A 14,154-nucleotide genomic window follows, 5' to 3' on the forward strand; every position below is an offset into this window, starting at 1 on the left:
GAGACAGATAGATAGACAGATAGATAGATAGATAGATAGATAGATAGATAGATAGATAGATAGATAGATAGATAGATAGATAGATAGATAGATAGATAGATAGATAGATAGATAGATAGATAGATGGACAAACAGATAGATGATAGACAGATAGACAGACAGACAGACAGACAGACAGACAGACAGTGAAGGATAACCTCACGTATATTCATGTGTCAGGAATTCAGGACTTTATTGAGCAATAAAAAATATACACCAGTTAAAATAGTTTCCTTATTTCCATTAGTTTTTTTATTCTTTTTTGTTTGATTTTCTTTTCAAAATCATTCTTGTCTTGTTGGGATTCAGAGCTCCGAACATCCAAAAGAAATGAGAGAAAAAAAGGCAGCCAGTCTGAGTTTACAGCTGTAGAGTTACGGCAGCGCGACAGTCCGAGAGCATCTCGATTGATGAAACCATGACGGCGGATGTTCCATTTTTTTTTTTTTACTGTTGTCTGTTCACAGTTTTCTCCGACATTGACAAAAACTTATGTCTGCTTCTCCGACTCTGCCTTTTCAGTGGATTCGGACGCCGTTTCAACTTCCTCTCCGTAAAGTTCTGCTATTTTTTCAAATTTTGGACCCCAGTCATCCAGAGCGTTGTAGTCCAGTTCGGAATGAGCTCCACCTGACCCGAGCGAGCTGATGGAGCCTGCTGGTGACCCTTGACCCTCGTAGGCGTAGGTCTGTAAAGAATCGTAGGGCGGGATGCTAGTATCCTTATCCGCCTCAGTCACCCTCTGTTTGATAAACTCCCCGACGTCCCTCTCCTCATCTATGTCCAGGGACGAGGGGCTGAGACGGCCGCGGGCCGGTCTCCGTGACGACCATGACTGGATGCACTCGGGTCGGACGTCCCGACGGAACTTGAGTTCCTCGGCGGCAGCAGGGTTTCGTAGAGCGATGATGTCAAAAGCCTCCGTGTCCTCCTCCCCGCCTCCTTCGTCATCGTACGTCACGACGTTCTCACGGATGTCCTCCTCCGAGATGATCAATGGCTCTTTTTTGCTTCGCCGCAACGTGATGAAGAGAATCACGATGGCTGTGAGGAACAAGAGAAACACTGCTAGTTATATCAAACAAAAAACGGCTTAATATTCATAAACATGATGCTTCTCATTATAAAAACAATACGATTCAATTGATGAATTTTTATTTCTTTTATTTATTTATTGTTTCAGTTTTCCGGTACTTGACATGAATATGGTATGCACCTTCAACAAAATTTCCCACAGCTCCCGATGATATTTAACAAACACAATGCGGTTATCTTCCTTTACTGTTGATTTTCTTATAATATCTCATATTTTTTATGAATTCAATGTTATTAACACTGAATAATTTCTCCAGGGAATGATAGAACATTACAGCAAATGTGTCGCGTGGTAGGAGACGTGCGGCACATTACCAGGATAAGGGAAAAGCAGGTGTGAAGCATCGTCAATGCATGAGCAAGCAAACACATCAAGGGCCAGAGATCAGTGCCAATGAATGATCGTTCTTTCATATCCCATTAGAATGGAAAGAGCCACGATAAATGAACAGCCAGTCAGGATCACACATTAGTGTAGATTAGCTTTAACTTCACTGATTCACTATTAGCTGATACGACTAAAGGTTTATGAACTTCTAACGTGAGATATATCTGAATAATCTTAAGTACAAGTTCTTGTGTGATATATTTAAAGCTTTTAAGTCTACAGAGGACTATTTGATTGGACAGTAGGTAAAATCCATAGAAAAATCTTAATGAAATCTTAAAATGAAATTAATAAAAAGTCATGGAAGGTCTTGGTCATTTCCATTAAAATAGTAGTTACTTTTTTAAAATAATTATTCAAATAAATAAAATATATATAAAAAAACTATATATAAATAAATTGTGATTTTATATGTTAGAAATGATTAATGTAGGATCATGTAGGATATAAAAAAAGTGCATAATTTATTTTATATAAAATGCATATTTTTAAAATAAATTACAAATTAAAAACAAATTATATCATACATCAGTTTTAGTTTTTATATAATTTATTTATTTGAATAATTCTTAAAAAAAAAAAAAGAAAAATCTTAAAAATGAAATCTAAATAAAATATAATAATGAAATCTTAAAATTAAATAAAAGTCATGGAAAGGTCTTGGACATTTCCATGAAAATAGTAGTTCATTTTTATAAAGAATTAGTAAAATAGAAATATTGTACAAAATGGATTATTAAAACAAAAGATAAAATAAATTAATGATATAACAAATATAACATGGTCTAAACAAATATACAGTATATTATTTGATATAAAATGCATATTTTTAAAAATAAATCATTTCTAATATATTAATACTATATATATATATATATATATATATATATATATATATATATATACATCTTACAATTATATATATATACAAAATATATATATATATATACAATATATATATATATATATATATATATATATATATATATATATATATATATATATATATATATATATATATATATATATATATATATATATATATATATATATATATATATATATATATATATATATATATATATATATATATATATATATATATATACTTATCTAATTTAATCTATTATATATGCTAGAAATAATGCATATTTTTATAATTTTATTTTATATAAAAGGCATATATTTTTTAAATAAATTATTTCTAATTTATTAATACTGTATATATATATATATATATATATATATATATATATATATATATATATATATATATATATATATATATATATTATAAATAAAATCTGTATATCTATTTATCTAATCTATATATAATCTATTTTATATGTTAGAAATATTTATATATTTTTTTTATAAATTAGATAGACATTTACTCTTTAAACGATCTACCATCTTATAGAGCAAACATCATGATTCAACTAAGACGTGATTCAACTAAGAATGCAAGTAATGTTAAATTTGGTAATTCTGGTAGTAGACAGAAAAATAATAAAACATATTGCAGGCTGTTGTATGAATATTGCACGGCAACATCACGCTATTGTGCAGTTACACTAAACGCAAACAGTGACACATTCTGTTCAGTATTTGTTAACAAACAAGTATCTCTCACTTCCCTCAATGTAATCAGCTCTGATAAAGCCAGCACATCTAGGAAGCAGATTTGTGGAGTAGAAGGAGAGAGATTTTATCAACAAGTAGATTTTACCAGAAGCAAACAGATCCGCGTTTGAGCGGGGATGTACTGAACAAAGCTAGCGCAACATGTAGCACGAGGTTCAGAACTATATTTAGCCCTGGCAGCTGCTAGGGTGAGTGGTGAAAATCTCTCCCGCTTTTGAAAAGGAGACAGCATCACGGCCTCGAGGTGAGACCTAACCCATCTATGCATCCAGGGCCGGAGAGAGGGAGGAAAGTGATGAGAGCAGGCGATGAGAGGGAGAGAGGGCAGAGAGGAAGAGAGGTGGTAATGCGCTCTGTGGATTTCTGCGTGAGAGAGGCCTATTACATATGCTGCTCACTTTCTTGAACTCGCACCTTTAATACAAACCTGTCAGCAGCTCACTCTCTGTCTCTCACTCCTTTCTGTTCACAGATTTCATTGCCATTTCCTCACATCTGTTGTTCCGCTGTTCGACATTCACCGCGGCCCTTTCTGAAGATATGCTTCACTTTTGTATCCTTTCCGTAGTCTCCCTATATCCATCTTATGGCTTACTGGGATGTGTGTGTGTGCAAGTATATATATATATATATATATATATATATATATATATATATATATATATATATATATATATATATATATATATATATATATATATATATATATATATATATATATACACACATACACACACACACTGATCAAGCAAAACATTATGACAGGTGAAGTGAATAACACTGATTATCTCTTCATCACGGCACCTGTTAGTGGGTGGGATATATTAGGCAGCAAGTGGACATTTTGTTCTCAAATTTGATCTGTTAGAAGCAGGAAAAAATGGGCAAGCGTAAGGATTTGAGCGAGTTTGACAAGGGCCAAAATGTGATGGCCAGACGACTGGGTCAGAGCATCTCCAAAACTGCAGCTCTTGTGGGGTGTTCCCAGTCTGCAGTGGTCAGTATCCATCAAAAGTGCTCCAAGGAAGGAACAGTGGTGAACCGGCGACACGTCATTGTGGCACGTGGGGAGCGAAGGTTGGCCCGTGTGGACCGATCAAACAGACGAGTTACTGTAGCTCAAATTGCTCAAGAAGTTAATGCTGGTTCTGATAGAAAGGTGTCAGAATACACAGTGCATCACAGTTTGTTGTGTATGGGGCTGCATAGCTGCAGACCAGTCAGGGTGTCCATGCTGACCCCTGTCCACCGCCGAAAGCGCCAACATCTTGGTGCCAGATACCACAGCACACCTTCAGGGGTCTAGTGGAGTCCATGCCTCGATGGGTCAGGGCTGTTTTGGCAGCAAAGCCAAGACAATATTAGGAAGGTGGTCATGTAATGCCTGATCGGTGTGTATATGTATACATATTAGGGCCGTCAAGCAATTAAATTTTTTTATCTACTTAATTACACAATGTGGTAATTAATTAATTGCAAATTAATCACACATTTAATTTGGCTGAGAAATTACCCCCCAAATTTAATTTAAAGCCATTATTGTGTTATTTGATTAAACATAGAATTTATTACACAAACTAATGGGCTTCAATGGCCATGAAGGTGAGTAAATGGTTTTTGAATTTTCGTTTTTGGGTGAACTATACCTTCAGTGGGTTTTTTTATTCATGTAATGGAACAGTTTAATGGAATATTACTCTAATAAACTAAAACTGCCAATAGGTGGCGGTGAATGACTTATTGATTTAGTCAATAGCTATGTTTCCATCCATCTATTTTTAGGCGCATTTTGGGATATCGCATCAAAAATGCTGAATGGAAAAGCCAAGATGCGCATAAATTCTAAAAATAAATGTTCTATCCGATAAGGAAACATGCGCATAAACTACGATGGAAACGCATTTACAGAATAAATTCCTTAATGCGCATAAAGAAAATCATGTGAATTTCGTGATAACAGCATAACTGTACTAACCAGCGGAAAAATCTTGTTTGCACAGCATCTGAAATGCTGTTTTGGTCTTTCAGAAGTCTGTTGTCAAAGATGCTCTGTATATATTTCCCTCCTAGAACTGTCTGACACGACTGCGTTTCCAAACAGCACATCTGCCTCTGAAAGCATGACAACACGTTTATTGAGATGCACAAGTTTCTCTGCGACGCAAATCATTTATTATGTACGAAAATTATTATATATGGTGGCTTCTCCTATGTTTCTTAGTGATTTTTTAGCGGTAGTTTATCAGGAAGTGACGATTATGTACTCTTCGACGCACTGGATGGAAACGGGGCTTTATTCGCAAATGTTTTATGCGATATTGCATTTTTGCGCATACATTATATTCGCAACTTTGGATGGAAACATAGCTAATGTCAAATCAAGTCTATTTTAACGATCTGATCGCATGGTCTGAAGCACACGCCGCAGGTGCACTTAGGGTGTGTACGAATCCACTTTTGCTAGTTTAACGATAGAAAAAATAGTTGCCGCGCCAGGCGCATGGTCCAATGAGTCTCTTAATGAGTCATGGGTCTGTTTTGGGTGTAACGTGCTATAAACCAATCAGTGTTATCTCCCATTTCCTTTAAAAGCCAGTTGTGCTTGCACCACGGTGGATTCACTATTTACATGGCGGAATTTGCGAGCTGAAAGACTGAACTCTTCTCCAGAGAGGAATCCTTTTATTTTTTATATTAAAAATGTTAGTGTACTGCTGTGTGTAATATGTAGAGTGTACGCGTGCTGTGCACCCGCCTATTGGCGCATATTAATAACGCGCCCTTTAAATAACACAAAAAATACAGCATATTAATACAGTAGTTTTCAGTTGCCTCAAAATAGCAATGCACCAACAATGCACCTGAACACATCTCGTTTGCAGACCAGCTCGCCCATGGGCAAACAGATGGGCAAGAGTGCATTTGCTATTTAAACAACGTGGGGCTGGACGTGAAAATGATAACTGCGTTGGGCTGAAACTACCAAAAAAACCCTTGCGTCGTGCCTGGCATCGCATTGTGCAAGGTGTATGATAGGGCCCATTAAGTCATTCGTTTATTCAGTCGATTCGTTCAAACGGCTAATTCCATCAGGAATTAAAAGGGTGGTAAAACACAATTTAGCTTTTCTAACTTTAGCTAGTGTGTAATGTTGCTGTTTGAGCATAAACAATATCTGCAAAGTTACAACGTTCAAAGTTTAAAGCAAAGGGAGATATTTGCTTTTAAAGAAATCAATTTCTAAGGACTACAGCAAACGGCCGTTAGGCGACTACTAGATATTCCTCCAGGGCTGCTGACATCACCAGCCTCAATATTTACATAAACCCCTCCTCCGAGAATATTAAATAAGGGGGGCGAGGCCATTTTGTATTGCTGTGGGAAGAGTTGTTGTGGTATAGTTAGTAGGCTGGTGTGTTGTTGCCGCAATGCAGACGAAACGCTGTTATTTTCATCCGGATTGCAGGTCCACTTTGTTCAGCCTTCCTAGGGACGGGGGTGCTTTGCAGTGCGTTTAAGATATTTCTTGAGTTGTAAAAGAACAGCTTACAACATACAACATGTTATATGCATGTGTGTATGAGACAGAGGGGAACAGGTCGCATTTGCAGCAGATATATGCTGCCCTAACACCTAACATTACAAACTTTTTTTAAATCTCAACAACGAACTTGGAATTAGTGTAAATTATTCTTTGATTGGAGCTTTTATGTATTGTTTATCTACATGCTTGTTTATCTACGGGCATGCTAAACATGGTTCTGTGTTTGATTTGGCTACTATAGTAAAGCCAATGTTTAGTGTTCGTTTTGGGTTAATAGTTCTTGCGACAGATATTTGGCTATAATCGTTCTAAAAATACAAAAGTAACAGTGGCATTCAGTAGCGATCACTATAGATCCGCAGTCTTTACTCTTGAGGACTGAACAGGTTGAACAGGTTCTGCTCGATTATCTTCACTAAAATGTTCTGGGTCCGATTCGGGCTCAAATTGGTATGGTTTTATTGACGACATTGTTTCTAATACTACTAAAGCACAGTCTATTCCGGTAAAGGTAAGGGCCGTGACATTTCTGAAAAACGTGCACTAGGCGGTTAGCGAATCATAACACACTGGGCCAGCTAACCAATCTGAGCCCATTGCGTATTTTTGAGGGACCGGCTTCATAGAACCCGGAAACCATCAGATCGTTTTTACAAGGAGGGACAGAGCAGTGTAGAATAAAGGTAAAATATATGAAAAATAATGATTTTTTTTTAAAAACGAAGCATGAACACATGTTACAGTGCACCCCACAAACACAATCAAGCCTTCGAAAGAATTTGTTTTACCGCCCCTTTAAGTATGGCTCTCTTTATGAATGGGCTATTGAATCATTTGGTCACCCGATTGATTCGCTCAACCTGGATTTATTCAGAAATTAAACACCACTGTGTGTTGTTCAGAAACACTCATCAGATCTGCTCTGGCTTTACAGGTAATATTTTCATTGGCAAAATTGCACTTGTGTGATATTACACTCATTACTCATGTTATATTGCTTAACTATATCATTATATAGATTGCCTTCTATAGACTCCATCACGCAATGAGTTGTTTCCCTGCTTCATGTTCTTCACCAATAAACATTATGAAGTGCAAGACGACCTATAGGACTGGGTTTGGGTGGGTGCATTAAATGCGTTAATAATTTTAATGCATTATTTTCCCCGATAACTAATTAATTAAACACACACAGTATGCATCTTTACAGTAAATTCAATCATTTTTCCATGTGCAACAATAGAAATGTGTTGACTAGAGATACTACTACTGTAGACTTTACTACAAGTGTTTAATTCACTTGGATTATAACTGTATTGTCATACTGTCATCATGATGTTCATTTATTCATGCTGCCATATAAAATTTTAAACATGCTGCCCAGCACTATCTGCCCTGCTGTGAACACTAAAGCATTCATCAATGTCTTGTTCATGACATTTTGATGCGGTCACGACCTTTCACCTGCTGTTATGGGACCCATGAAATCCTTTAAATACGGCCCTTACTTTTGATCCGCAGGTTTAAAAGGTGAAAGATGAAAAGTCAAGAGTTAAACAGGCCTGGATCATGTGGAATTAAGACAATGAATGCCAGAATCCTGCTGTGAATACTAAAACTGGAAAGGTGATACATGGGCAAACTCTGAAGAAAACCAAACCTCCATTAGATTGACTTAAATACATTTTTTTTTAAATGAAGTCTCAATTTGTTTATCATTCTTAATTCTTTAGTTAAATTATATTATATGAATTATATTATATGCTGTATTTTATTAAACATTATTATATTTAATATTCACTTATTTATATCTAAATATTTTGTATTTACTTTATCTTTATTATTCAATTATATTACATGTAGTGCTGTCAGTTAAACGCGTTATTAACGACGTTAACGCAAACCTATTTTAACGGCGTCAATTTTTTTATCGCGAGATTAACGTTCTTTTTGGTCTAACAAACTTTGTAGTTTTTTCACATGCTGTTGCAGCAACTAGTAACGTTAGAAAAACTACAACACCACTCCGGATGTAGCTAGACCGGAAACAAAACATCAGGCACGCTGCGGCTGCCCACACTTGTTCGCCATTAAAAGAGTAGACGTGGATGGCAAGCGTGAGACGCCGAAATGAGAAACGTATTATGCCATGGTTTAACTCAGGGGTCTTCAACTAAAAGTGCTTGTCTTGAGCGCTGCTTTCTGCTCTGGTGGTGCATTCACACCGGACGCGAATGAAGCGTTTTGCGCGAGTGATTTAAGTCAATGCAAAGACGCAAATAGACATTCTGCGGCGCGAATTAAGCGGCGTGCATGTCGCGTCATTCGCGTCCGGTGTGAACGCACCTGCATGCTTGACCGCGCGTCTGGGTCTGAACGTAACAGTGAGCATTGCAACGTTAACTGTTTCATTAGCCTACGTCAAAAGGCTTCGCGGTCCGGATTTGGACCGGAGTCCGCTAGTTGGCGACCCCTGGTTTAACTGCACTATAGGCGGAGTCCTAGTTTACCTTGCATGTGCACTTTGTAATTTTATTTTGTATCACCCTGTTTTGATCCCTTAGAAAGGGCTGTTGAAGGGGCTGTTTGTGCAACAAAGTATTTTTTTTCACCCTTTTATTGATGGACAGTGTTACATTGTGTGAGCGATTATTTGCTCCAAGTGTGAATGACTGCTTCAAGTGAGAATGTTGGTGTGAAATCGAACACTACAGTATGCCAATGTTGTTTTCAATAAAACAAACATTTGAACAAAGCAAGCCGATCCACTTTTCTATGTTGATAAGAGCATTAAAATAAGAAAAAATAATGGGACAAAAAGAAATCAAGGGACATTTAGAATAAAAAAAAATGTGCGATTAATTGTGATTAATTGTGAGTTAACTATGGCATTAATGCGATTAATCGCGATTAAATATTTTAATCGTTTGACAGCACTAATTACATGTAAAAATAAACATAGCAAATAATGATGAAAAAATATAATATAAGATGGTAAATGTTTAATTATTTTTAAATGAAGTCTCATTTTCTTCATCATTCTTAATTCTTCAAATTATATTATATACTGTATTTTATTAAAAATTATTATTTTAATATTCCCTTATTTATATCTAAACATTATTTATTTAATATCTTTATTATTCAATTATATTACATGTAAAAATATAGACTGTAAAATAATTGTAATAAATAATTTATGAAGTAAATATTAAACAAAGCAAATAATGATGAAAAAATATAATATGAGGTGGTAAATGTTTAATTATAAATAAGTAAATGTGAAATAAAATGTACAAAATGCTTAACACATTATATATATATTCTGTAATTATAATCTTTTTTTATATAATAGAAATGTATATCATATTAAATATTATTTACTATTTTAAATATGTACTTATTTATTATTTAAACGTTATTTACCAGTCAATTAAATGCATTAAGCAAGAACATCATTCCTAACATCCATAAGACTAGAAACCCTGCCATAGAATATTATGTTCTCAATATTCAGTTTTATTCAGAAATATGTTATATTGCGGAAGTTAGCTTTACGAATGCTGTATTACCTATGGGCAACAGCACTTTAAATATATATATATATATATATATATATATATATATATATATATATATATATATATATATATATATATATATATATATATATATATTTAAAGTGCTGTTGCATATATATACATATATATATATATATACACAGCCTGATCTGCCGACGATTTGATTTCGCCCTGCAACTCAGTCTGGAAACCTGTACATTAATTTCTACTGCTTCTGTTACACTTTTGCGGGAACCAATCACAGACAGGCTTATCCACCTGGCATCATTTGAATTATGCTGGATGATAACGTCTCCTGTGCAGTTAAAAATACATAGACTCCCCAGACCAGTGTTCAATCTTAAATTGAGCTGGTGATAGCCAGACAAATATACTGTATATATGTGCTTCTCTAGATGCTTCTTTTGGCCCTGTTGATATGTTTTCAATGATGTTGCTTTCATAATCTCACTGACACTGGCAATACTCAGGCATCATTTCCAGGTTGAACTCACCCAGTAAAATAAGCACACAGAGCAGAATGGCTATCAGAGCGCCAGTGCTGAGCCCTGCGGAGGAGAGGAACGCTTCACCCTGGCAGATCTTCAGTCTGGTGCCTCTCTGGCAGGAACACACTCGGAGTGTGAGGGTACTGGTGCTGCTCAGGATGGGTTCCCCGTCATCCCACACCACCACCGGGAGCTCATAGAGTTCCTGGGTCAGTCTGTGAAATCGCCGTCGTCTGGCGATGATGTTGGCAGTGCTGTCTGCAGACAGAGGCAGAGATAAGACCCCAGTTAGTTAGAGAGCACTCACAGAGCTATCGGATGGCTTCAGAGGACATTTTTGGTTTGCTTTTTGAAACTTGACATCTGTTGCTTTATGGAAAAAAATCCACATGATTTTAAATTTGGAATAGGTGGGGGAGTAAACGGTGAAATACTTTTTAACTTGTTTCCTTTATTATATGGCTGTCACATTAAAACAAGTCTTGGAAAAACAGGCCTTAATAATAATTTTTAGTACATTTTAATGTACGCATAGTTTATTGCTTTACACTTGTCCCAGACCCAGACTCTTAATCTTAAAACATGAAATATGAAAATCGTTCATACAAGAGCAACAACTACAACAATAATAATTTGAAAAACATGATGATCATGTAAAGAAAGAGCACTCATTTTTACACAAATAATTTCTGTCTCTCAGTAATTGTGGATCCATAAAATGCTTTGAATTAGTCCAGTAGTTATCATTTTCAATCAATAGAAATTTGTCTTTTTTTTTTAAATGCCCTTTCTACCAATGTCACTTACTACTAGACTAGATGTAGAAATTACATTTGTTATAAATAATGATTCAGACAAAATGAAAGATTTCATGTACATACTCTCTGTCGGACATTGTTATTAGACAAAATAAATGGTGAGTGCCAGCTCATTGACAAAGTACACAGGACCAAACGTGTCCACAGTTGTAGAAATACAAAAGGAAAATAAATGTTAACAGAACAATGAGCAATTGAATTGAAACGAAGAACTGATAATGAATGAAAAGAAGAAAATGAGGAAAATCCGAGGGTGAAAAGAAGCGGTAACGAGAAAGAGCGATAACAGACGAAGATAAATACACAGACTAAGAGAGAATAAGAGGAAAAACAGAGAAGGAGAAAAAGGGCAGATAAGAGATCATTATATTAAATTAGTCTGGTCTGAGCACAGGCCACTCACGTTGAGTCTCTCTGCCCGAGTGTGCCATTTCAGAGCATTTAGGAGACCCATTCCCACAGATGGGCTTTTAATGGGAGAACTCGCATTCTCTGAGCCCAGAATATGTGAGGTCTGTCTAATACTGACCGCCTACAGCACAGCGAGTAAAGCTCTTAACCCGAGAATCAACCTAATGAGCCCCTATCTCGCTTCTTCTCATTCTCCAGCAATCCGTACATTTCTAAGCATTTTGAGTGAGGGATGCTGGACGGACAAGGATAAGGGGAAATCAAATGAAATTGAGCAGCACATGAGTCAAAGAGTGAGCGAGCGAGCGAGAGAGAGAGAGAGAGAGAGAGAGAGAGAGAGAGAGAGAGAGAGAGAGAGAGAGAGGGGAATGGCAGATCTGATCAAAGCAACTTTTGAATTCAGGTCCATTAGGTGCATATGTGGAATAATAGACACCTGATAGACAGGTGATTTTTTTTATAAAATGACTTTGAATCAACCGTTGGCTTTATGAAGAAAGGTTTTTTCTAAACATGAAATCACTCAGAATCAATTAAATACTACAAATAAATGATTAGTTCAAACAAATCCAGAATGATTTGATAGTATAAATGGGACTTTTAGACAAATACATTTTTTAAAAACTATACACTTTAAAAAAAAAAAAAAGGTTCTATATGGCACTAAAATTGGTTCTTGGCTCGTAATCATAGGGGAACCTTTTTAAGTGCTGTATAGCAACAATTTTGGTGCTTCGGTGATTCTTCAGCGGTTCTTTTGCTAAGGTGCTATATAGCACAGCTACCATATACAGAACATGTTAATATATGGTGCTATATAGCACCAAAAGTGGTTCCTCTATGATTACGACGAAGAACCACTTTTAGTGCCATATAGAACCTTTTTTTTATTAGAGTGTACACTGTAAACCCTAACGCTTAAAATAATTAATTGGTTTGAGAAGAGCCAACTCAAATCAAACAAATGAGCTCAGTCAAATGAACTTTTATGAGTATTTAGAACTTTATTTTCTTTTGAGTTCTCAAAACGGACACATTTTAAGTAATCTTAATTGTTTCATTGTTATGAGTTTTATGAACCTGTTTCTTTTAATTTAGACAAACTTAAATTTAAGCAAAACTGGGCTGGGATAGCTATTTCCCAGCATGCTTTGCCATGACACTCAAAAGAGAGCGTAAATGCTAAGATTAAGTGTTAAATAATGGTTTTGTTCAAGATTATTGTTAAATGGGAGATTTTGTTTAATGTTTTGCAATGTTAGTTTAGAAGACTTTCTATTATGGTGTTGTTGTTTTTTTGCAGGGCGGGGGGTGTTACCATCATGGTGATGAGTGGAGCATGAGCTTAGTTTGAAAACAGATATACAGTGTTACATGTTCTATAATGCTCTACTCATTCAGCAAGTGCTATGCTATGCTAATGCTATCAAAGCAATGTGTTACCAATTGACCTATCGGTAAGCCCCGCCCCCCTTAGTTACTGTTGCTAACTCGGACAAACAAACGGAGTTGCTATATCTTACAATGTACAGCTGTCAGTGTGAAAACCTTATCCCAAGATGTTTTTGGACACAGATTGTAGCGTATATCCCGTCCGAATGATGGCCAAACTTAACTGATGGTTTATCAAGTTTATTGCATCGTTATTCACTCCAAAAAATCATCGTAAGAGCTGAACAAACAAAGCATATGAAGTGCGCATTAACGTCTCATTCACAAACTATCTCTCTCCGTTGCATTACCATTAACATACACAGCAAATTACACAAAAACACTCATACAACTAACAGTAAACAAACATACACACAGACCGTATGCCTTTTCGAGGGTGCAGTTAATAACTGGTAAACTTTGTATCTGCAAAACAACTCCGATAAACTGCGTGTGAGCTCTCCCTTATAAGTTACCCGTAGACTACAATACCCATCAAAATAGGAGTCCTCCTTAGTAGGACAGATAATGTAGACCTTAAACATATCTAAAATTAAATTAATTTACATATAACCAGTTTAATATGGAGAGGCACTGAAATGTAGACCTTAGTGTTTTTGACCTACAGTGTTACATGATGTGAGAACAGTTAGTTATTATGGTTTGTATGTTAGCAGGGACTTTAATCGTAACTTAACGAGAGTATGACAAACAG

General features: G+C 35.8%; 1 protein-coding gene across 3 annotated transcripts in view; it reads right to left on the reverse strand.

The window, feature by feature from the left end:
• Nucleotides 1–209: 209 nt before the first annotated feature.
• Nucleotides 210–14,154, reverse strand: part of LOC307117044 (cadherin-18) — a 234,164-nt gene continuing 220,219 nt past the window's right edge. For all 3 annotated transcript variants that reach the window (XM_079801713.1, XM_079801711.1, XM_079801712.1), the window contains 2 exons: nucleotides 10,786–11,037; nucleotides 210–1,083 (listed from right to left, as the gene is read on the reverse strand). In XM_079801713.1, the coding sequence (XP_079657839.1) occupies nucleotides 530–1,083; nucleotides 10,786–11,037 (806 nt within the window). In that variant the 3' untranslated portion in view covers nucleotides 210–529. The remainder of the gene's footprint in view (nucleotides 1,084–10,785; nucleotides 11,038–14,154) is intronic.

Source organism: Gobio gobio (genome assembly GCF_949357685.1).
Source record: "Gobio gobio genome assembly, chromosome: 20".
Taxonomy (NCBI): Eukaryota; Metazoa; Chordata; class Actinopteri; order Cypriniformes; family Gobionidae; genus Gobio; species Gobio gobio.